Source organism: Priapulus caudatus, unplaced genomic scaffold, assembly GCF_000485595.1.
Source record: "Priapulus caudatus unplaced genomic scaffold, Priapulus_caudatus-5.0.1 Scaffold1107, whole genome shotgun sequence".
Classification (NCBI taxonomy): Eukaryota; Metazoa; Priapulida; class Priapulimorpha; order Priapulimorphida; family Priapulidae; genus Priapulus; species Priapulus caudatus.
The window spans coordinates 67,638-92,585 of NW_014578168.1; the positions used below are offsets into that span (position 1 = coordinate 67,638).

Below are 24,948 nucleotides of genomic sequence, written 5' to 3' on the forward strand. Positions count from 1 at the left end.
TAACTCATGTTGCCAGAAAAGGTAATGAACGCCCGGTTTGTGTTCTGGACAGTTGATCGTGGGCAGTTCGCTGTTGGTTGCCATTGCCAAGACCTGGGAGCAACTGCGCTTTTACTCCTCCCGCTTGCGACGGCCTTGCATCTGTATAATATGTCTAACGTCAAGATACCGTAGCTACAATAAACAATTCCTACTAAAGCGCTGTGGAATACCTAACTACAAAAGAGTTATTGTGGTGAAATTCTGCTGTTGCGCATTAAATGTTTACGAGAAAGATTTCTTTGTCCGTAGGGTGTCGAGCCACACAGGCGGCGTCGTGAAACAGGAATTCCAACTCTTCCTCAACTGAACAGAAGTACTAGTATGATGACGGTTCCACGCTACTGAGCATCGATCTCCCGGCTGCATTGCCTGGACATCCCATCACTAGCCTTCTCATTGCCTTGTCCTAACGCAAACTGCATGCAGCGCCCCTTCGCTCACTCAGGATACCATGTAGATTGAGCCCATGAGCGAGAGCGCCATCTGTCGTGGAGTTTGGTCCCAACGTTTCAACTGTTTGGTTATGGTCGGCCTGTATGCTGACTAGGGGTTCTTTACATAATTTTGCTATTACATTGAGTGACATACAACTCAACGCAAAATACCAGATGCGGTCCAAAATATTCCATAGATTTCTTAGCATCTGCTAAATGGTGCACACATACCATCGGTATGGTGCGCTTGGTTTTACGCACACTCTCCTACACACACATAAACACGCGCATACACACACACACACACACACACACACACACACACACACACACACACACACACACACAACGCGCGCGCACACACACACACACACACACACACACACACACACACACACACACACACACACACACACACACACACACACACACACACACACACACACACAGCTATAGTCAGTGCAGTCTGTACGTATAATTTACACCGCCTGGTGGTCAGCTGTCGATAGACGCGGGCGCTCGCACGCCGGCTGCAGGCAGGGAGGCAGCCCAGGCAGGGAGGCAGGCAGGGAGGCAGCCCAGGCAGACAGGCATTCTTACACATGCAGCTTCTCACACTGATCATCCCCGCGGTATATGTGCGCGTTGAAAGTTAGATGGCGCGATCACTTGGACGTGCTATTTAAGGGGAAGTTACGGTGGCTGTTAACAACCACATAACGACACGACTGCAGCTTGACAGCATGGTGATAATAGGAATAGGAATAGGAATAGTCTAAGGAGTAGTCTAAGGAATAGTCTAAATAGGAATAGTCATGCCTCAAGTTCTTTAGCTGGTCACGTTGAGAGCGGTCTAATCTTGCGCCCCATACCCCATACACCATATGCGCCATATATGTTTGTTTCATGTTGTTACGGGGAAATATTAATAAATGTCGGCGATCATGCATGGTAAAATTATTTTTGAGATGTGCATACAAAAATAAGGTAAAGCAGCCATGCAAGCAAGAAAGTAGGTATACGAAAGCAAAGAACAGCTCAAATTAAACACTTTTACTTGTTATACTGTGTCGGTTAGAAAGAGAACTAGGCATATATGAAAAACGTATAAAACAAGGGCATTCTGCTCTTGGGGGAAATTAGCAGAATAAATCATAAATCGTATATTCTGCACGTTCATTCTACTACTAGTGTCCGTCCGAGAGATGGCGCTGATGCATGTTGTGTTTGGACGGCACCAGAGTAAACATTACGCATTACAATTTACAGATTTACAGTTCAAAGTACATTACAGATTTACAGTTCAAAGTACAAGTACAAAATTTAATGTACAATTACAAGTCAAAATGAGAAACCAATAATCTTTTAACTTTGCTGCTTTAAAGTGCTTTCCTCGTACTACTTGCGCTAGGTATACTGAATGAGCCGTGAGTTGATCTAGTACTAGTACTAGTAGTAGTAGTAGTAGTAGTAGTAGTAGACCGTACCGTGCCACAATGACTTGAAGCCACATGCACTTGAAGCGTTTCATCTGTACACACACGCCGCCGCCATTGCTGGCATGCTGCTGCGCTGCACACTGACACATAAATATATAGTTATATAACTATATATTTATGTGTCAGTGTGCAGCGCAGCAGCAATGGCGGCGGCGTGTGTTTACAGATGAAACGCTTCAAGTGCCTGTGCTTGAAGCGTTTCAATAAAATATATACGCAGGGGTCGTGTGCTGTGCACGGCGACAGTTATAACTTATAATATTTAACTGTCGCCGTGCACAGCACACGACCCCTGCGTATATATTTTAGGTAGTGGCTAAACGACCGGACCCGGTTTCGGAGGCCTGAAAACTAAACAACCGGCTCTCTTCTCTGATTGGATTAGGACAATTTTTAATGCAAAACATAAAGAAATATATTGAATTCCAAACATAAACAAAAGTTACAGAACAAATAAATGAATACGGAACAAATAAATGCAGAAACAAATAAAATACAAAGAAATAGAAAGCAGAGGAAAATAAAAACACCTTATGGGGTTCGAAAACGGTACTTTACTATCAAGAAGCGAAACTTACGTTGAGCCACTGCAACCAACTTGAAAATTAGAGCTATAGACCCTAACCCTAACCCTAACCCTAACCTAACCTAACCTAACCCTATCCCTAATTTAAAATAAATAAAATTAGCCAAAAATAATAATAAATGAAATAGTGACAAATTAGCCAATCAGTAGAAGAGAGCCGGGTTGTTTAGTTTTCAGGATACCAAAACGGATCCGGTTGTTTAGACACTTCGTATATTTTATTGAAACGCTTCAATAAGTGCCTGTGTAACGTACAGTAGGGCCTACACGTTATGAAAAACTTATTACTCCACCATGTAGGCTATTAGTATTAGTATTACTATATATATGTACTATTAGTATTATTAATTGCACGTCTAGTCTCCTTATGACTACAATAGGCTTGACTCTACTGACGCTCATAGGGTCTATGTCCCCAGGGTACTGCCAGAAACGTACCCTGCCAGGGTTCTCCTACGTTCGGCAAACGGGGCGTGCGCGCCCCGTTTGGGGAAAAACTCCCCCCTGTTTCAATCGTTGCGTCCCGTTTAAATTTTCTCCGCCCCGCGATTAAATCACACATTAAAAAAGTTTGACAGCGCGGGATCGATCGTCAAGAATTTCAATTCGACCAGGACCCGACGTCGTGTATTTTTACCGGGAGCACGCATGCACTGCAGACGATACAAAGTACAAAACAGTTAACCTGTCCCGAACCAACACTAACTGTAAACCGACTCGGCTATCTTATATATACAAGAACGCTCAAATACGGTCTATGGTGTGGTGGCGATTTTACGCATTATTAGTGGTAGGTAAAAAAACACGCCCCGACCCCATAGTTTCCCCTCTTCCCCCTTCCTCCTCCCCCTCCCCTCCCCTCCCCCTGTTTCAATTTCATCCTGGCATAACAACGCCTGCCCTGGTCACTATTGATATGGTTAGGGTTAGGATTAGGGTTAGAGTTAGGGTTAGGGAGTAGGCGTAGGCAACTCCCTAGACACTCGTTAGTGGAGTAGGCGAGGTAAGGTCCGGCATATTAGATAGTACCAGGATACGTTCCGGTATACCGGTCCGTACCCAGGGTACGTTCCGGCAGTACCCCGGGGGACATAGATCCTCTCAGCTCTACTGACACTGTTAATAGTTTAACTACACTAATTATGTTGACTGATGATTACAATTGAGTGGCATTTGAATATATTTATACGTGGAATGTGTTGTCGTATAAAGGTTGCAGGGATGGCAAAGGGCGAAGTTGCATCATCTGAAGCAGAAATGGATGGGGCCAATTCTAATGAGATAGCTCTTCATCAAACCAGATGCTCTGAATATTCATTTAGATCCAGTTCTAGGTAATCCTTTGTAAATTTAATTGAATTCAATGGTGAACATACTTTGGAAGTTAATTTTTATCAGTATTTATTAGCTCATCTGACTAGTCAGATGCAGCTCGTTGTAGAATCGCATAAGCGTGGCGTGCGTCTTGCGCGTCCGTACGTGCGTAAACAGTTGGGCACATATTAAACGGCGTCGACGTATGGTCACTGATATTGGACGTGGGGGTAATGTCGAAACGAGTTGGAATTTGGAAGCTGGGGGGGGGTCAAAGGTAAGAGGTATAAAACGAGGGGAACATTCCGTCCTTAACTTAAGGTATATGGGAGGAAATGCGGAATTGCGGCACAAATCTAAAGGCTCGACCTAGGTCGTGATAGTCGGCTGTATATGCATCATGGTAGGAAAAGCCATCATGGTGCTGAAATGGAGCGGCCAGCAGGTCAAGGTCAAGGGGCACAGGGCGAGATTTTAGAAGACATTTTTAGGGGTGAGGACAATGGTCTGACGGAGCGGTTTGAGAAATTTTTTGTTTCAGTGGACTAGCATTTTATGGCTTTATTGAAAGGCCATGGAAATGTCCTTCTGCTGACATGCGATAGAGTAATGTCGGATAACCTTTTGACGCCTCAAGAGGAGGGGTTAAACAAGGATTTGTTTTAGGGCCTACTGTTTTGAAAGAATTTGAGCTGCTGGGTTTGCTAGTAAGAATTCTATACATGCTGGATGTATGAGCTACAATGTACAGTGGAAATTTTCAAAAGCTAAAATTTGTTGAAGTATAGGTTTAATGCTCGCTTTAAATCGAAAATTTCCTATGGCATTCTGTACTGTCAGTGCGTTACATAGTAACTTAATTATGGCCACTGCCAGTGGCCAATTGCCAGTGGCATGTGGGTGTTGTAGTACGGGTGTAGTTTTTGGGCTTAGCGTAATAGTTTTACAGGTGCAAAGCTCTCTATTAGCAGCCTGTAGGCTTGCATAGGTAAATGGATGAGCTAGCTTACCTATTCTGTCTTAGCAAATAGTGTTTTTGTTTTTTTTCTTTGCTATACTACGTACATGGGAGCTTCCATCTTAATCTTAAGAACATTAAAAAGTACCACCATCTCGATGCAACTTTCATAACAATCCAAACGAACATTTCTTTGCGAAGGTTCCTGATACCATCCCAGTTTCGAAATAAGGGCTTATTCTTTGTCTCGTACTTGTCATTTCCAACGGAGGACAAGTAGATCTGTCCAGGTAGCTTGATCCGCGGACAGCAGCCTTTTTAGAGGCAATATTTTCATAATGTATGTCTATGCCATTGCTTGCCCGCTGCTGGAACCCGAGTTACCATAGTATAACACTGGGCTGCCGGAAGGTTATGGCACGAATTAACATAATTTTTCATAGTATAAACATTTATGTGAAGTTATATAAAAACGTTACGCGGTCTTGCTAGCCCACGAAATCGGTCCTTGCTAGGGTTTAGAAGACCGTCAGAAACCCCCCCCAAATTGCAGTCCGAGTAGACTCTCAGAGCATTCTGTATAGACAATCAGTCGGGCACAGGCCTCATCCGGCCAGCGCCACCAGCCTCGAGAAAGAGAGAATTGAGAGAGAGGGAGAGAGAGGGGAAGAGAGTCAGAGAGAGAGAGAGAGAGAGCGCGAGAGCGAGAGAGAGGAAGAGAGAGAGAGGAGATAGTGGTGAGAGAGATGGAGGAGAGAGAGAGAGAGAGAGAGAGAGAGAGGGAGAGAGAGGAAGAGAGAGAGTGATAGAGTCAGAGGCGAGAGAGGAGACAAGAGCGTGAAGAGAAGAGAGAGAAAGAGATAAGAGGCGTTGCGAAGGAAGTGAGCGAGAAAGGAGAGAGAAGATAAGAAAGAGAGAAAAGCACACAAGACCAAAGAGAGAGAGGGAGAGAGAGAGCGTGAAGGGAAGAGAGAGACAACGAGGGAGAGTGAGTGTGAGCGAGCGAGAGAGAGAGGGAGAGAGAGAGCGTGAAGGGAAGAGAGAGCAAGAGAGAGAGTGAGAGAAAGAGAGAGAGAGTGTGATCGAGCGAGAGCGAGAGGGAGAGAGAGAGAGCGAGAGAGAGAGTGTGATCGAGCGATAGAGGGAGAGGGAGAGAGAGAGCAAGAGCGAGAGAGCGAAAGAGAAAGAATGAGCGAGACAACGAGGGAGAGCGAACGCGGCGATGGGAGGGTGCTCTGGATTCGTTTGCCAGTGAGTTTAGCATCAGAACACCTGCCGTCAGGTGAGCGCTGTCGCTCTGTGGCACTTGTTTGAAAATAGTGCATTTAGGTAGTTTTCATTAGGCAGTTATAATTTGCCTCTTTCTGGTGTACACATGACATGGACTGTCACTATGTTTCATGTGATGTGAATGCATAAGTTGCTAATAAAGTGTTATGTACTGGAGTCCTCGTTTTCTTAAAATCGTGAGTGTAATAACAGGTGGGTGGTTGATTTCAATTCATTAACATAGATAGTTTGTTATTTGGCACATATTTATTTGTGTATTTATCATTGGCTATTATGTCTTAGGATCACGCCCTCGAATAGGCAGATGTCTGCTTCGGCCTTTTACTGTGATCCAGATGTTCCTGGTACAGGATCAGATGGTGTAGTGGCTTCTGAGAGGGATCAAAACCTTCCAACATATTCCATAATGCAATCGAGAAAATTACCTTATGCCTTGTGGTAAGTCTTATGAGATAGAAGTGATTATAATGGAATGCATAGAAAGTCAACATTTTTGTAGATTACTGGTAAAGCTTAAACTAACATATTATTAACAAATTTCCAATGATTGAATGTACAAATACAAACATAAACACACATGTGTGCATGTGTATATCCTACCATTGCATCTCTACATTTCTAGATGAATTGCTATTGCATGTTTTAGGTATGTGATTGCAAAGTCATTGGGCATTAAACTTTATCAAGCAGAAAAGCCATGGATAGGAACTATCATGTATATGGCAACTATTGCCTCTGCATTGGGATTTGCTATTTGTGGAACCTACTATACAGCGTTTGATATCATCAGTGAATACACAAAGTCAACAATTATGGATGGATCCTTCAACCTTTTGTTAGGTATATAATTTTATAACCAGAAAGTGTGTATATACTGGTCCATCAAATGTATCAGATGCATTTACTCTGACTTTCATTTCATAAATTTGCCTCATACAGCACTGTAAGACCTAATGTCATCAAAGAAATGGTTTAGTGTTATAGATGTAGTTATTAAGTATCTACAATGTGAGTTTTATTTTATGAGGCAGGTGCAATTTGGTGCTCACTCGGCATCTACGCGAACGGGCTGGCATACAAGCTGTTCCGTAATCGCAGCATGATGGACAAGCTACGCTTGCATGCCAAGACTGTGTTCAAGATCAACTCTGCACTTCTCACTGCGTTTCTTGCAGTAAGCTTCATGATGGTGAACAGCTGTCATGTGAAAGACCAATTTCAGGTACGAAATGTATGGCCGGTGGTTAAAATAGCTATAGCACGTGGAATAGACCAGCGAACATGAAACTAGACTATGCTCATAACCATTGCCCCTTCAAGAAATTATGTGATTGGGCATTTTCCGTGAGCACACAATATGAAGTAGGCATATTTGTTTGTTGACCTATATGTACGTCGATACTGGTCACACATCATTCCAGCCTAACACTGTAGATAACTTGCGCAATAATGATTTTCATACACCTATCGTCTTGGGAGGGGTTTCATGGCATGTTACACATGTTGCAATAAATGGGCGTTTTACTGCTTTGTGACAGGGAAAAAAATATAATTTATTTTTCGGGGGCTACTTTTCAAGCTCGCGTGCATGAAAATAGCACTCTAAAATTTGGTTTGCATTGAACTGTAAGCAAATTTACGGGGGCTCTTTTTGGCATTTCCGGGGCTCTTTTTGGCATTTCGGGGGGCTAAATCGCCCCGAGCCCCCGTGTATTTTTTTCACTGCTTTGTGATGTCTTACAGAACAGTTACTGTGAGCAAGTGCAGCTGAATGCTATCGTCTGCAAGGTCTACTATGTGTCGAGAGTCGTTTTCTCTACATGTGCATGCATCTGGAATGTTCTTGTGGCTATCGTCTGCATGTCTCTCTGTCGGACACACACAATAGGTGCTGTATTTTTTTCTACAATCTCTCATATGGGTGCAGAATCGCAATAGAAAGCGACATACCGTGAGTCCGTGACTGTACAGAATAGCGACCAAATTTGCTTGATTTTCAGGGATCCGACGGTTCATCAAACAACTCGAAATAGATGGCGCCAGGATAGAGAAGCGACAGTTAGTGTCATCAAATCGAAGTTTCCATACTGACATAGACTTGGTTGACAACCAACGTCTTGAGATGGATGAAATAGCTGCAGATGTTGATGGTGAGAGTATTAAAAACGTGGTATATTCATTGGCACTTAAAACCTGCAATCTGGCAACCAACCTGGTCCTGGTACCTGGCTTTAAGCGCCATCTACCGTTTAGTCACGGTATTATTCATCAATATTATGCGAGACGGAGATGAGAAAGAAGTCTAGCTAGCAGCACTGTCTCCTGTAACCTGGCTTGCTGTCAGTAGTAGCAATGAGATCGTTACAAGCGAAGCGTTAATGTGTACCACGGATTTATGTATGATACATTCTAGAACATATCTGATAGGCATATTGCTGTGAAAAGTTTGTGTTTATATATATATATATATATATATATATATATATATATATATATATATAACAGTAGTGAATAATCATCATCATAAAAACAAAAACGAAGTATTGCCTTATATTTGATAACTAGTATTTTGTATTGTTATCACTTTTAGAGCATAGAGAAGATCAATATTCAGCTGAAACACATGAGGGGGATTCTGTTTTTTACATAAACATACCAGATCTTACTGATGAAACACATCCAGCACAGGTATGGTACATATAACCAATGTTTTTACAGTCACTATGTTTTAGTTCGTACATTGTAATCTAAATTGTTCTAAAATAAGAACTATCATAAAGTGTTTAAGTCACTGCACTTGGAGTTGGAAGGTATAGTTGACTTGTTATAATATTATAATTAAATAAACATGATTTAGATTCCTTCTCAATGACAAAATCCATTTTGTTCTAGTTCAAAGTAAATTTATTTATATTAAATTGCAAAAATTCACATCATATAATAACTAAAATTAAACTTTTTATTGAACCATAAAGGCAATTATTATTTTTGTAGCTGTATGTGTTCATCTACAAGTTTACGTGTATTTTCACTGATTCTGTAGAGTGCATCACCCATAAACAGCCAAGCTCCTGGCATCAGGCAGAGAACGCGTGATCACCCTGAAAGGGAATGTAGTATCCAATCAAATGTCATCTACACGAACAATGACATCTTGCTTATTTTCTGGAAGATATCAGTAAGGATTCATAGATAGTATTATAACACATCTTATCCAACACAGATTCTCTTAATACTGTCTGACAGACATTTATTTGTATAACTTGTATACTGTCTAAATATTATGTCACTATATTTATTGAGAGAGAATACTGGTCTATTGAAGATATTTGTGTGTCACATGCAATCGATACAGTTTTATCTAGAATTATGCATTTTGACTTTATCAGAGTCATCTTAGGATGACCTCGCTGCTTCTGGAGCGATGGTTGTGTAGCTGGGTGGCTCTTGTAATGCTTTGGACTGCACTCTACCTGCTGTATTGGCTCGACAACACTGCTAGCACTTACGATGTGATCGAGTTCCTCATCCCGCTTATCCTCCTTCCCCTCGTCTGCTCGGCGTTTGCAGAGGTCAACAATGAAGGAATACGTGTGCTAAAGGTTCGTATGCAGACGACATCTGGGATGTACGACGACGACTGTACATGTGGCAGTGTTTTCAGTGTGTCGGTTACACAATTTGAATTCATATAGTTCTGTGATTGATTAGGTTTATTGGCTCACTAATGATGTATGGTGGCCAGTTACGTTGGTATTGTGATTAATCTTAATTAGAATTTTAAGCAATTACTGTAAAGTACGTTAAATTACTTCATAAAATGACTCTTTTGAACTGTTTATATGTTTCAGTGTGTATGTCCAACAGATGAGAGAATGCACATGCTGTTTTACTTGAGTCAGTTTCCGATCCAGATAACGGTGAGTATTTTTGTACATAGATCTACATTCTTTAGAAAAAGTATGTGAATGTATACATTAATGTCATATATGATACATATCAGTCCTACGGTATTAATTTTTCTAGATATAATTTCTCTCATGTGTTCTCCCACGTGTACCAACCATGGTTTGTTATATCTTTATGAATAAACTACTGAGTACAATTTTAACGGTTTATAATACTTAAATCTAATTGTATGGACATTTTGCTGAATATGTCTCTGATTTTATGCCGTATATTTATCTGTGAATCACGTTTTATCTTTTTCATATTTTAGGCGTTTAATAATCCTGTCACATACTCAGGAATTATCAAGGTGATCATGGCAATTGGATTTGCTTTCGCTTCCAAGGTCATCATTGATCTTCTCTCCGACGTGTGACCCTAAGAATCAGCCATTTTCTTTCTACCTGGGAGTGCTACACCCGTATTTGTTAATTTCCCCATTGTCACGAGTTGAAGCTATAGGGCTAGTGAGGCACGCACGCATACACTGTAGACGGAAATGTTTAGTAACGTCAGATAATGAAAAGTTTAATAAACCATATAACAGTTCAACGTTGGCACCCGCACAACCCTCAATTGCAATATTACGGAAAACTATATATACATTAAATGATACACATAATATAATTATAATGAGATATAAGGAATCATAAGGAGGATTTGTGTGTGTATTCATACGTGATAAGATTGTATGATAATCGTTACTTGTGCCGTAAACCTGTGGTATAAGATTGTGTTTTTAGATTATGCATAGCACTTATTTATTATGTGATTAAAACAAAGTACAGTAATAAATAACAGCAATACATAATAACATTATATGTATTGTATGTTATGTATTATATGTATTGTAAATATTATATAGGAATTCTTACAAGTACTAGTAAGATGTCCTATAGTTATCATTCCTGTTATTACTTTTATCAATTTTCCAAGTGATTTAATGTCCACTTAAAGTTCATAGGTTTATATTTACATTCCCAATTTGTTGGTTATGTAATTTTTTTTTCATATATGTATATATACAGGAAAACAATTAAATCTAATCAGTTCAAGCTATTCTTTTTATAATTATATATACATACGTTAATTTTATTTAACATTAACTCTGAGCTGTTATAATATATAATATAATTATAACTGCATGTTCATTTCTGAGTCGATGTCCGTATTGTCATATATTATTACTTCATGAATATATTGAAAAGGAAAATTAGATTAAATGATAAGACGATAGAATATAAAAGATCATTTGAGTAGTACTAAGTGAGATGTCTATATTTTGAGTAACATGAAGTTATAACACAAATCTAATTGTACTTAAGTAATTAAGCCCGTCGCACACGTGAGTTATTTTACTCAAGTAAAATGATGCATGAGTCAAATTACTCAACGAAAATCCGCCGCACACGTGAGTAAAATGACGCATGCATCAAATAACTCAACGAAAATCCGCCGCACACGTGAGTAAAATGACGCATGCGTCAAATTACTCAACGAAAATCCGCCGCACACGTCAGTAAAATGACTCGTGCGTCATTTTACTTGAGTAAAATAACTCACGTGTGCGCCGGGCTTTACTAAAACAGCGTTCACACCAATAATGCCAACGTACACAACAGACATCTCATGGGAAACGCACACACTCTTCATATTGAAATATTGCAAAGAATGTATATAAGCAACCAAGCTCGAAATACAGAATGCACGGTATTACGCATATATAAAGACGTGCTATTTGAAATGTTTGGCCACATGGTTCATACAGGAGGACATTTTATCGGAATTCATACACAGAACAAAACGTACCTGGATTCATTTAATCAAGAGCAGATAAAGAAGGAGAGCGTACAACGGTAAAATGCTGAAACCATGCTGCAGTATTAGTCGAATTAATAAACTTTTCCCGTTTTATTCTGACGATCCTTTGCAGTATTATTGATTAGCTGTCTTACCTTGTTCATATAAAACAAACCACATGTCCCTACGATGCCCCTACGCTGAGATAATGAGCGGTGAAAATCTGGTATTTTCGCCGAAAACCGACTGGAGATCAGTCAGTTACTGCATCTATCTCTCGAAGTGTTTCCAGTGTGTTGCTTCCGGTCGCCGCTGTGTAGCGCCATAGTGGCGCTGACTCACGTAATACTACCAAAGATCATATACAATATGTATATGATCTTTGAATTGTATATGAATTATATATGATCTTTATATGAATTATATGATATATATATGATCTTTGAATTGTTAATTCAATTGTATATGATCTTTGATACTACCAGAGTTTACTATACATCCAGCGTGAGGTGGGCGTGAAGTGGGCACAGGTGGGGGTCATCACTATGGCAATCAATAACAGACGTCATTCATTCCATTTGTCAATCATTGACGGAAACACGCGAGGTTTTCCGAAGTAATAACACTTCGAGAGATAGATGCAGTAACTGACTGATCTCCAGTCGGTTTTCGGCGAAAATACCAGATTTTCACCGCTCATTATCTCAGCGTAGGGGCATCGTAGGGACATGCGGTTTGTTTTATATGAACAAGGTAAGACAGCTAATCAATAATACTGCAAAGGATCGTCAGAATAAAACGGGAAAAGTTTATTAATTCGACTAATACTGCAGCATGGTTTCAGCATTTTACCGTTGTACGCTCTCCTTCTTTATCTGCTCTTGATTTAATAACCCCATTCTTAATCACTGTCACCTCTAAAACTTACCTGGATCACATTAATAAACCCTTCTAAACACTGTCACTTCTACAACATACCTTGATTTACTGACTTACTGTAATTTGCGATCATCATTTAACTGTATATCGTGTCTATAGCATTTTAAGCTCATTTAACACAATTTTTATGGAGGTTTGCACATTATTGATGGTACAACATTTCTTTTTATTACAGGCAAGGATTCTTTCTAAAAATTCAAGGACTTTTCAAGAACAAAATCAACATTTACTAAATTCAAGTACTTTTCAAGAACTCCCCTCAAATTCAAGGACTGTGCGAACCATGAGCCAGGAATAGTGCAGGACCATTTTAAAACCATTTTACGATGGGCAAATGACAAAATTAAATCTTACATAATTGAATACATCATGGAAACTAAATCGATTCAAATAAGCTGTTTGTAGAACTTGTACATGTAAGGAAACGTCAGTGACACATCATCTGCTATATATAACTAAAATACAACCTAAATCAAATCAGATGCGTGGACGAGAATATTTACAAGCAAACCACGTACTTTGAATTCACGACCTATACTATAGTCGACCGTCTTTTTGCAGTTTACAGCCACACTAATGTTGATAAACAGTGACATCTTGAACCATGGCAACCACGTATACATGTATGACAACAGCCAAGACAGCAAGGTGTGGCCAACTGGCGCCCCCTGTCCCCTGCTCAAATCGACACGGGCAGCAAGGCCACGAACAACTCCACCGGCGCCCCCTGGTCTTTACTCACGTCGGCGACCAACTCCACTGGCGCCCCCTGGCCCAAGCTTATGTCGTCACGGGCAGCTATTAACTCCACTGCCGCCCCCTGGCCCGTGCTCACGTCGTCACGGGCAGCGACCAACTCCACCGGCGCCCCCTGGCACCCGCTCACGTCGTCACGGGCAGCAACCAACTCCACCGGTGCCCCCTGGCCCGAGCTCATGTCATCACAGGCAGCGACAAACTCCACTGGCGCCCCCTGGCGCCCGCTCACGTCGTCACGGGCAGCGACCAACTCCACCGGCACCCCTGGCCGCGCTCACGTCGGCACGGGCAGCGACCAACTCCACCGGCGCCCCCTGGCCCCCGCGCTCACGTCGGCACGGGCAGCGAGGCAGCGACCGATTCCAGAATCTCTCCGACCTTCTTCTTCCAGTTGCCTATGTCCTTGGAGACGGCGCACCAGCTCTCTCCGTGGCGCGGCTCGGCAAGCACGCAGCGACGGCGCACGTCGTCGCGCTGCTCCTCGCTGCCGTGCATCGCCTCAAACTTGTAGAAGTACGCCCACGCGTCGCCGAGGTCCGGGTCGATGCGCACCGTGCGGCCGAACCAGTCGCGCGCCTTCCCCAGCTTGCGCTCGGTCCAGAAGAGTCGCGAGACGGCGAGCAGGACATGCGGGTCGTGCTCGCAGCGTTTCAGCGCATCGACGCTCTTCGTCTTGCGCTGCGGCCGGCCTTCCATGAAGATCGCCTCGGCCCAGAGCACGCCGCTGCTCGGACAGTCCTGCATCGCTTTCGCCATGAGGTTGTGAGCGATGTCTCGCAGGCCGCCCTGCGTCTCGACGCGCACCGCCTCGAGCCACAGCTCGGGGCACTGCACGTTCTTGAGGCGCGCCTTCTCGAGGATCGCGCGCGCCTTGATGACGTGGCTGGCGCGCACCTCGAGACGCGCCATCTGCTTCCAGAGCGGGATCGCGCGCGGGCACGTGCGAACGCCGACGCTGTACGCCTCGCGCGCGCTCGCGGTCTCGCCCGCCTGCTCCCGGATCTGTCCCAGCATCATCCACAGCTTCGCGCAGTCCGGGTACACCTTCACGGCCTCGGCGATCAACTCGAGCGATTTCGTGATGTCGCCAAGCTGCCACTCGAGTTTCACGGACTTCATCCAGACGCGCGCGGTCGGCGCGTTGCTACGGGCCTTCAGCAGCAGCCGGCGCGCGCGCTCGTACTCCTCGTTCTCACTCTCCAGCTTGACAGCGGCGAGCCAGATCTCCTCGCTGTTGGGATTCGCCTGGAAAGCGAGCGCGAGGATGCTGCGGGCGGCTGGGATGTCGTCCGCGAGCCACTTCGACTTGGCGCCCATCAGCCAGAGCACCTCGGCTTTCGGGCAGTGAGCGACGGCTTTCTGTAGGAGGACCTCGAGGGATTCGCGCGTGCCGTGGCTGCGCTCGAAGTGCGCCGCGCGCAACCAGATGCTCTTCTTGCTCGGGAAGACGGTGAGCGCGTGCGCGAAGACGGCGCGCGCGCACTCGTGGCCGCCGTGCGCCGAGAACGCGTCGGCGTCCTCCATCCACGTGTGCTTGCGGTCCTCGTCCTCGACGGTGACGCCGATGACGGCGCGGATGATCGCCTGGCACGTCGCGATCGACCCGGCGCGCTCGCACTCCTCCGCGTCGCTCATCCACTGCTCGCGGTTGATCTCGACCATGTTGGCGCGCAGCGACGCGAGCGCGCGCTCCACGATCTTCTCCACCATGTGGATGTTGCTGTTCGCCTCCTCAAGCTTCGCCGCCGTGATCCAGATGAGGCGGTCGGTCGGGATGTTCTCGCGAGCCTTGTTCAGCACCTTCCGCGCGTTCTCGTACGTCTCGAGGCGGGCGAGCGCCAGCCACAGCTCCACGCTCGTCGGGCAGCACTCGACCGCGCGGCTCAGCAGAATGCGCGCGTCCTCCGGCTCCTCCAGCTCGACCGCCGCCTTCCAGAGCCGCACGGAGTTCGGGACCTGCTCGAGAGCCTTGCGGAAGACGCGTCGCTTGCCCTTCAGCTCGGTCTCGATGTCGGCGGCGCGGATCCAGATGCGCACGGACGCCGGGATCTGTCGGACGGCCTGCGCGATGACCGCCTTGGCGGTGTCGCCCGGCTGCAGCCGCGCCGCTTCCAGCCACACGTCCTCCGTCTTCGGACACGCCTCCGTGCCCTTCATGATGATGTTGCGCGCAGACTGGATCTTGCCGGTGACCTCCTCGAGGCGGGCGGACGCGATCCACGCGGGGCCGTGGTTCGGGTTGGTGTCCCGCACCGACTTCAGCAGCAGCCGGGCTTTCTTGACGTCGTTGATGTCGCCGCCGTACTCCGGCAGCATCGACTGTAAGTCGGTGAGATATCCCTTCGGGTCGACGACCGTCTGACCGTGGACGGAGTCGGACACCTGGTTTAGTTTCATGTCCATCAGCGTGTTTCTCGCCTGGCCGATCTTCCTCAGGTCCAGCTCACCAACAGGTGTGGTCAACCCGCCCGGGGTCATCCCTCCTGGAAATGTAGAATCCAAGCCACTGCTGTATCCCGCCTGCAATCCAAATAGGAAAACGATTAATTATGATCTCGTTTCAGTTCAAGTTACGACAGTTTTAATTTATCGACGAGTCTGGAATCGAAATAGTAAAACAATTTTCGATCTCGTTTCGGTTCAAGTCACGACAGTTTTAATTTATCGACTTAACAGCAAAGGAATCGGCACTTTTTATAACCTACTAATAATTGGGGAATTGAAGTGATAATTGAAGTGGTTAAAAGTTAGTTAAGGATACTCTCCACGTTGTGCATGAAATTTCATCGATTTTTCGTTTTCAACTTTATTCGATGGCTAACACTATGTGCCACCTGTGTACATGCTAATTTCTCCATATAACGGTACATGTGAACTGTCAGAGCGTTTTTGCTTGCCCGCGTACATGTGTAGTAAGCAGCGGCTGACGTCACTCAGAATTTCTCAGAATTTCTCAAGGTGCATGGAACATTTTACCAATTTAGTGGTGTCAGTTAGTCATGGATATGTCGCAGTAAGTACTAACAATAGATATATCACACACGTTCACCCATTTTGCACACAGGAGGTCACTCATTGTGAAAAATAGAAAAACGCTGATTTCTCCGTTTCGATTTCTGACATAGTAGCCGATGTATAAATGGATATTTCTCTGTGATTACAACTCGGATTAATTTAATTTTACACTCGTTTTAATGGTAACATATTGTGGTAAAAAAGCGCGTCAGGGATTGTTATTAAGTGCCGTACTTTATTAGTTATGCCTCTTTATTCACTAAAATTTTCTATTTTAACACACAACTTGATTTTTAAGCAGTTTTTTCGAGTTTTCTCGGTAAATATGAAAATTAAAGAAAAATCCTGACGCGCTATTTTGGTCCATATTGTGCTTAACATGTGGCAAAAATTTTGTATCCACACTCTTTCTGGTAGTTGAGAAATATCCAAAATACCATTTTTACATAAAAATTCAAAATTTGTGTGGTAACATAATTAGGTGCTGGAAATTTCATGAAATTTTTTGGCTTGAGCATAGAGATATATCTCCTCTATAAATAAAACAAGTGATTGATTCGATTCATTCGCCAATAAACGTTTAATCTTCACTAGAGCAATACCCGTGCACAACGTGGAGAGCATCCTTAAATCCCTTCCTGTGCCTATGTGGCGCATAGGGGGGTGCCTATCTCCATTTCCTTAACCCGAGGCCACGCAGCTGCTTTCACAGTAAATACTATGTACAGCGGGTGGTTAGTCCACTGGTAGTACTACGAGTTTAACTTTAGCAGTGGTATTGAAGTGGTAGCACTCCTGATTTAAAACTTCTCGCCCCCCCAGGTTACTTTCTTACACACAAACTAAGTAACTAGAGTATGCCTTTTCACATAATAACATAAGTCCGCCTTTGTTGAACGTAGCCAGACTTACGTTCTGTCGAGGGTCCAACGATGTCACCGGCCCACCGCCGATAGCCTTAGCGAGGATGCTGTCAGGGACGGGCGTGAGTCTCTCCATGCGTGGGTTCCTCTGCCGCTTGTTGCGCGCATCTCCCACCTCAGGGATCACCTTCCACTCCTCCTCCGTTACGTCGGAGAGACTGCGCTTCAAGTCGGAGAACATCTGCTGGATCTTCGGACGCTCCGCTCGATATTTCTCCAGTTCTTCCAGGTATCTCTTCTCCCTGCGCAGCACAGTTGGCATCAGTATCCGCAGTAACTACACTACGCTCTAAGCATACGTAATCGGAGACACTACACGCAAGCACTGATGGCGCTCGCGTTTTACGAAATTAATTTGCATGTTTAGATTCATGGTAATAAACCTACTTAAATAGGCAGTCAAAGAAACTAGTACTGAATTTTCTGGGAGGTATACTACCAACATGGATATATATAACTAAATAAAGAAGCGTACAAGTTGTTTCCAACAAGGTTAGTAATAAATAAGAAGCTCTGTATAACCTTCGTTCCTTTCTTCGTTCATCCATGCGCTTGTCCACGGCTTCATAGATAGCATCCGCCTCCTCGTCATCTTTTTCATATGGATCTTTGTTACACAAGCTTCCTCCATAACCTAAGCAAGAACAGAGATTGGATACAAAGTTTTAAAAGAATACTTGACTCTAGGTTCTAGGGTTATTTTCAGTTGATTTAGGTTAAAATTACGCTACATTAAAAATTTCACGGTTCAATCACCATTAGAAATGTTTTTTTTTAATGTTTTAAAACAACTAACGACTACAGTTTGATTACAACGACGGTGGCGCCACTCAAAGCGCACTATCTGAAAAGTTGCGCAAACAGACTTTTCAGCCAAGGGCTACAGACCGAGGGTGTTTCTTATTTATTAATTTAAAAGCAGAAGGATTGCAATATCTTATAAACGACATATAGTTTCAGTTATAATATGGATAAATTTGTCCTAAAATGAATACCGTTCGGTTAAATAGCATTTAGGTATAAATATAATTCCACTTTTGTGATTAGCCCTTTATTACTAACATTAGCTAGCTGTTCGTGTTCATCCACGAAGAATGATACGTACCAGCAAATTCATCATAGTTAGCATCATTGAGGTCGACCTCCTCATCCTCGTCTTCTTTGTGTCGTTTAACAGGAGGTCCATGCCTCTCATCTGATATGTCACTAGAGTCTCGTGCCGGACCAATATCAGATCTGAAACCCAAAATTATTGATATAAGTTATCGGTGCATTAATTATATTAGGAAAAAGGCAAATTAGTGCCAATCCACTTTACTCTTTGACATTTTACCTCATAACCTCATAAATATTAGTCTTCAAACGTCCTAGAGACTATAACGAAGATGGAGAGAGAAGTGGATCAAATCGATAGATCAACACTGCGGATTGCACTGGAAAAGGTTGCAAATATGACGGAAGAGAATTTACCAAAGACGACAAAAAAGAATTCCAATACGGAATGACAGAAACAAAGAAGCTAAACTTAAAAGGATCTTTAGAAGATGGCACATGCCGTAAACAATGATCACGCTCAGGTGATCGAGTGCATCGGACAGGCTTCATTAAGCAAGAGGGAATGTCAATCTTTATCGGACCTAGACCGAATAATTCTGTCCCATATAACCTTTTTTATATTTTGGTGAGGGTTATATTGGGACAGAACGGGGTTCATTGAAATTTCGTGAGATCGCATGCAAAATGCATGCGCTGAGAATGCGGCCCGTACGCCGCTATTGGCGCGAAAAAAACCCTACCGTTCCCTTCTACATGACTTTACCTTGCTACAGATATGTATATACATTCACTTCAATCATTATTCAATTCTGAAAAGATTGTTTTTCAGAAACCTGCTTCATTCCACTTTCGTAAATAACATTCGCCATTTACACTCCTGCAGCGCTGCAGAGCCTGCAGCGCCACAAGCGAGAACCAGGCTATTGTAACACTCGCTCTGATTGGTCTGATTGTTTGTAAATGGCGAATGTTATTTACGAAAGTGGAATGAAGCGGGTTTCTGAAAAACAATCTTTTAAGAAGTGAATAATGATTGAAGTGAATGTATACACATATCTGTAGCAAGGTAAAGTCATGTAGAAGGGAACGGTAGGGTTTTTTTCGCGCCAATAGCGGCGTACGGGCCGCATTCTCAGCGCATGCATTTTGCATGCGATCTCACGAAATTTCAATGAACCCCGTTCTGTCCAAATATAACCCTCACCAAAATATAAAAAAGGTTATATGGGACAGAATTATTCGGTCTATATCGGACCATGATAAAGTTTATGGAACGTTATAAGTTTAGCATTGAGAAAGCGGACTCACATTAGGTAACTTTATACCACACTAAATATTTAACACATGACCATATAAACCCATACTTTATCATCTTATTCTAATCACTGCTCTTGCTATCTTTAATCTCCAAAGAATCCGTTCACAATAAGCTTTTGTTGTGCCTGCGCTTTTAAATGTTATATTGCAATTCTCTTCCTGCTCTCTTAATAATAATTGTAAAAATTGTAAAATTTAAGATAGCATGTAACATGTTGTTTTTCTACTGAAACAAAGTGTTTATCTATCAATTTGATCAATATAAATATTGACTCTCCCCTTCCTCGGCACAATCCCTAGAGATTGAGAAATTTTCTTTTTGAGGTTATGAAGTTGCATAAATTAGTGACCCAGTGCTGTACTGACATACTGTAGTGTAGTAGGCCTAGTGTAGACAGTACTGCAGTGTCGTACTCGCAGTTGCAGTACTGACAGTGTCACTGTGACTGTGTACAATACCTAGGCTACAGTACAGAGTCACTGACACTGTATAAAATCATATAATTTTAAATCACTATGAGATATAATCTATTTCACTAAATCTAACCCTACCAGATCCACCTGATATATACCTTGTAGTAAATCCAGTCGCTCCACGACCTAACCCTGGAACATAGCCCAACGGTGAAGGTACGCCGAGAAAATGTTTCCTTCTCTTGAGTGTACTGCCGGTAGCCATGATGCCGCGTAGTAAGACGGGAAATATACACAAATATCGTAAGTTAACGATGTCACAAAAAGTGTCCGCACCCATCTATAGAAATGACTGTTGCGACATCAGGTGGTGGTTAAAATTATTGTTATCGTTGTTGTTATTTGATTTTTTTTGTACTCCATAATTTTACATTTTCACTTTATTTTATTAACACATTCTTTTGTTTATCTGTAGGGAACATAGAAATAATATAGATAACTTAGGTTAATATAGGTTATTTATATTATTTCTACGGTAGGGAAGGTAGCTGAGGGTGGTAGAAGACAGAGGAGGATAAGAGAGAGACAACGGAGGCAGGGGGAAGGACGGGAGCGGGTGAAGTAGGCGTTTTCCAAGCTAGGGCGCTCTCCTATTCATACACACAGGTCTACTGATAATAATTTATTTCATAAATCTATGCTGAGATACTCCGTAACCATATTAAATGCATATTCATGACAAAATATAATTCATCTGGTGAGATATTGCCCATGCGCTAACACACTCCCGTAACCGATTCTGTACTGATGATTGGTATATGCAGCGGGAAGCTTACATGCAAGGTCTTCTTCCTATTTATTAAGAGAGGTCTATTGATGGAATGTTATCATATAAATCTATGCTGGAATACCTCCCCTCTATTTTAAATGCATATTTTTCGCAAAATATTATTATTCTCGGTAGATATTGTGCATGCGCGAGCACCATTTCAGGCGTATATTACGAACTGAAGAAAACTGCATAATAGAGATGGTTGAAAAAGAGAGAGATGGGAAACTGATGACAGGCGGCAGGGAAGATAGCTGAGTGCGGTAGAAGACGGATGAGGCTGAGAAAGGGACAACGGAGGCAGGGGGAAGGAAGGGAGCAGGTGAAGTAGGAGTTTTCCGCTCTACAGGCTAGGGCGCTCTTCTATTCATAAGCACAGGTCTACTGATAATAATTTATTACATAAATCTATGCTGAGATACCCCGTAACCATATTAAATGCATATTTATGACAAAATATAACTCCTCTGGTGAGATATTGCCCATGCGCTAACACACTCCCGTAGCCAGATTGCGTACTGATTGGTATATGCAGTAGGTACCATACATGCAGAATCTTCTTCCTATTTCTCAAGAGAGGTCTATTGATGGAATGTTATTATATAAATCTATGCTGGAATACTTCCCCTCTATTTTAAATGCATATTTTTCGCAAAATATTATTCTTCTCGGGAGATATTGCGCATGCGCGAGCACCATTTCAGGCGCATATTACGGACTGAAGAAAACTGCATAATGTAGCTGGTTGGAAAAAAGAACGATGGGAAACTAATGACAGGCGGCAGGGAAGATAGCTGAATGCGGTAGAAGACGGAGGAGGCTGAGAGAGGGGCAGGGGAGGCAGGGGGAAGGACGGGAGCAGGTGAAGTTGGAGTTTTCTGCTCTACAGGCTAGGGCGCTTTCCTATTCATAAACACAGGTCTACTGATAATAATTTATTACATAAATCTATGCTCAGATACCCCGTAACCATATTAAATGCATATTCATGACAAAATATAACTCCTCTGGTGAGATATTGCAAATGCTCAAACACACTCCCGTAGCCAGATTGTGTATACTATTTGGTATATGCAACGGGTACCATACAATCATGCAGGATCTTCTTGCTATTTCTTAAGAGAGGAAACCTGATGGAATGTTATCATGTAAATCTATGCTAGAATACCTCTCCTGTATTTTAAATGCATAATTTTTGCAAAATATTATTCTTCTCATAAGATATTGCGCATGCGCGACCAACATTTCAGGCGTTCAGAACGGACTGAAGCAAAGAGTCTAGCAAGGGGCAAGAAAGGCAGTGGGAAAACGGGAGGGGATGAAGTAAGAATTTTGCACCCTGCAGGCTAGGGCGCTCTTCTAATTATAAACACAGGTCTACATATAAAAATTTATTTCAGAAATCTATGCTGAGATACCCCCTAACCATATTAAATGCATATTCATAACAAAATATGACTCTTCTGGTGAGATATTGCGCATGCACTAACACACTCAGGGAGCCAGATTGTGTACTGACTTTTATATGCAGCGGGTACCTCTTACATGCAGGATCTTCTTCCTATTTCTTAAGCGAGGTAACCTGATGGAATATTATCATATAAATCTATGCTGGAATACCTCCCGTCTATTTTAAATGCATTTTTTGGAAAATATTATTATTTTCGGGAGATATTGCGCATGCGCGAGCACCGTTTCAGGCGCTGAGAACGGACTGAAGAAAACTGCATAATATAGCTTGCTAAGTGAGAGAGGGGTGGGAAACTGATGACAGGCGACAGGGAAAATAGCTGAGTACGGTAGAAGACGGAGGAGGCTGAGAGAGGGACAGGGGAGGCAGGGGGAAGGGTGAAGTAGGAGTTTTCTGCTCTACAGGCTAGGGCGCTCTCCAATTCATAAACACAGGCCTACTGATAATAATTTATTACATAAATCTATGCTGATACCCCGTAACCATATTAAATGCATATTTATGACAAAATATAACTCCTCTGGTGAGATATTGCAAATGCGCTAACACACTCCCGTAGCCAGATTGTGTACTATTTGGTATATGCAACGGGTACCATACATGCAGGATCTTCTTGCTATTTCTTAAGAAAGGAAACCTGATGGAATGTTATCCTATAAATCTATGCTAGAATACCTCTCCTCTATTTTAAATGCATAATTTTTGCAAAATATTATTCTTCTCATGAGATATTGCTCGTACGCGAGCACCGTTTCAAGCGCTCAGAACGGACTGAAGCAAACTGCATAATATAGCTTGCTGAGTGAGAGAGGGGTGGGAGACTGAGGACAGGCGGCAGGGAAAATAGCTGAGGGCGGTAGAAGATTAAAGAGTCTAGCGAAGGGCAAGAAATGCAGTGCAGAAGCCCGTAGCCAGATTCTGTACTGATTGGTATATGCAGCGGGTACCTTACATGCAAGATCTTCTTCCTATTTCTTAAGAGAGGTCTACTGATGGAATGTTATCATATACATCTATGCTAGAATACGTCCTCTCTATTTCATATGCATATTTTGCGTAAAATATTATCACGGGAGAGATTCATGCTGTCAGCAGTGAGGTTTATTCAGATTATATTATTTTATAAAAGCACTGACGCCTAAGTCTGCTACTGTAACTTTGGAATCGCAACTGTTCTGTGAGAACGCCTAATCGTGATACGAGTTGCAACTATTTTAACTGTTACGGACTGTTACAAGCCGCTAATGAGCATTCAGACCCTAAAACTGCTGCCGTTAAAAGAGTCTCTTCGTCTACGCACAATGCGCTTATATCGCTATATCCATTGTTTTACAAAACAATGATGACGCTATCGGTAGATGGCGCGGTAGCCATGATGTCATGGAGCGATGGTTGCCATGGAGGCGTACTGTGTTCACTACAGTCATTGTGCGCTTCTGCGAAGCACACATGAACTCGTAACGGATAACGTACTGGGGAAAAGACTCAGAACAAAATGGGAAATTTATTTGGGAAATGTTGCAGAAAAGATAACGGAGCGGAAGACAGTAAAAGGTAGGAAAACGCTCACGTAATATCTAATGAGGTAACCGTATTAAAAGTAACTTTGTAACTAAATTAATATGTTTATGCGCGTGCAAGCCGTAGCGAGCTCTGCGTGAGATATATAAATATCACAACGCAGTTCGTGTTTAATGTGCTAGTTATATTATTATTGTGACAATTGCGTTGCTGTAATGTAGAAATATTTCCTGAATGTATGCGACATTTGCACGTTATTACGATATATATCAGAGAAGGGAGACGGTAATTTTTTCATAGCTTTAACCTAGAAACCGGACTTTCTAAACCTAATAATCTAGCAGACAAAAACGCTATTAAAATACTAGCGTTTCATAATTATTTGTCAATCATATTTATTGAAGGGCAATTACTCAATAGGCATTTTTACATAACAAACATGAATGATTTTACATATGAAAAAACACATACGTTAACTATGTGGCTACAAAATATAACGAAAAATCTGTAAATAAACAACTAAATTCAATTGTAAGAGCACGACATGTGACGAGACAGATAAATGGGTGGATTCAAACAGGAATTGCGTTTAGTGGAAGGACTAAATTCATATTTATTTCTAGTTCTATTATCTCTTCTAATAATTTTTTTAATTTCTGAATCGGCAGCAATGTCTACCTTCCGGCCTTGCGTCAGTGGGAAAACCTAGTCGTTGGAAGCGCGCCCGCACGGCTCACGAATGCTCGCGCTACCAGCAACTGTTCTTTGATCCACGACCAAAGGTGCGATTTACACTGCGTTACGATTAGTAATGGTCGCGTTGCATCGTATAT

At 42.7% G+C, this 24,948-nt stretch overlaps 2 protein-coding genes across 7 annotated transcripts; one reads left to right on the plus strand and one right to left on the minus strand.

The window, feature by feature from the left end:
- The first annotated feature begins 1,703 nt into the window (after positions 1-1,703).
- On the plus strand, positions 1,704-11,126 carry LOC106815413. 6 transcript variants are annotated; one of them, XM_014819869.1, is made up of 12 exons: positions 1,704-1,887; positions 3,774-3,895; positions 6,406-6,561; positions 6,770-6,963; positions 7,155-7,345; positions 7,867-8,011; positions 8,124-8,273; positions 8,714-8,811; positions 9,167-9,301; positions 9,513-9,725; positions 9,975-10,043; positions 10,343-11,126. In XM_014819869.1, the coding sequence occupies exons 2-12, from the start codon at positions 3,783-3,785 to the stop codon at positions 10,445-10,447; spliced, it is 1,569 nt and encodes a 522-aa protein (XP_014675355.1). In that variant the 5' UTR covers positions 1,704-1,887; positions 3,774-3,782; the 3' UTR covers positions 10,448-11,126. The 6 variants fall into 6 exon arrangements, with proteins under 6 accessions (XP_014675355.1, XP_014675354.1, XP_014675359.1 ...); XM_014819868.1 differs by having other exon boundaries at positions 1,704-1,903; positions 10,343-10,630; XM_014819873.1 differs by lacking the exon at positions 3,774-3,895 and having other exon boundaries at positions 1,704-1,903; positions 10,343-10,630.
- A 1,951-nt stretch (positions 11,127-13,077) lies between these two features.
- On the minus strand, positions 13,078-20,575 carry LOC106815412 (pre-mRNA-processing factor 6-like). The gene is made up of 5 exons (XM_014819867.1): positions 20,453-20,575; positions 18,613-18,743; positions 18,030-18,141; positions 17,497-17,749; positions 13,078-16,089 (listed from the first exon to the last, which is right to left on the minus strand). The coding sequence occupies exons 1-5, from the start codon at positions 20,557-20,559 to the stop codon at positions 13,897-13,899; spliced, it is 2,796 nt and encodes a 931-aa protein (XP_014675353.1). The 5' UTR covers positions 20,560-20,575; the 3' UTR covers positions 13,078-13,896.
- Between the last annotated feature and the right edge of the window lie 4,373 nt (positions 20,576-24,948).

What these genes read in the sequence shown, in the direction of transcription:
- LOC106815413 (XM_014819869.1), top strand. Translation starts at nt 3,783, where the DNA reads ATGGCAAAGGGCGAAGTTGCATCATCTGAAGCAGAAATGGATGGGGCC. An exon ending in CTGTCGGACACACACAATAG is followed by an intron (nt 8,012 to 8,123) that starts GTGCTGTATTTT and finishes CTTGATTTTCAG; the next exon opens with GGATCCGACGGTTCATCAAA. An exon ending in ATGAAACACATCCAGCACAG is followed by an intron (nt 8,812 to 9,166) that starts GTATGGTACATA and finishes CTGATTCTGTAG; the next exon opens with AGTGCATCACCCATAAACAG.
- LOC106815412 (XM_014819867.1), bottom strand. Translation starts at nt 20,559, where the DNA reads ATGGCTACCGGCAGTACACTCAAGAGAAGGAAACATTTTCTCGGCGTA. An exon ending in GCGACTGGATTTACTACAAG is followed by an intron (nt 18,744 to 20,452) that starts GTATATATCAGG and finishes TTTGGGTTTCAG; the next exon opens with ATCTGATATTGGTCCGGCAC. An exon ending in TAACTATGATGAATTTGCTG is followed by an intron (nt 18,142 to 18,612) that starts GTACGTATCATT and finishes GTTCTTGCTTAG; the next exon opens with GTTATGGAGGAAGCTTGTGT.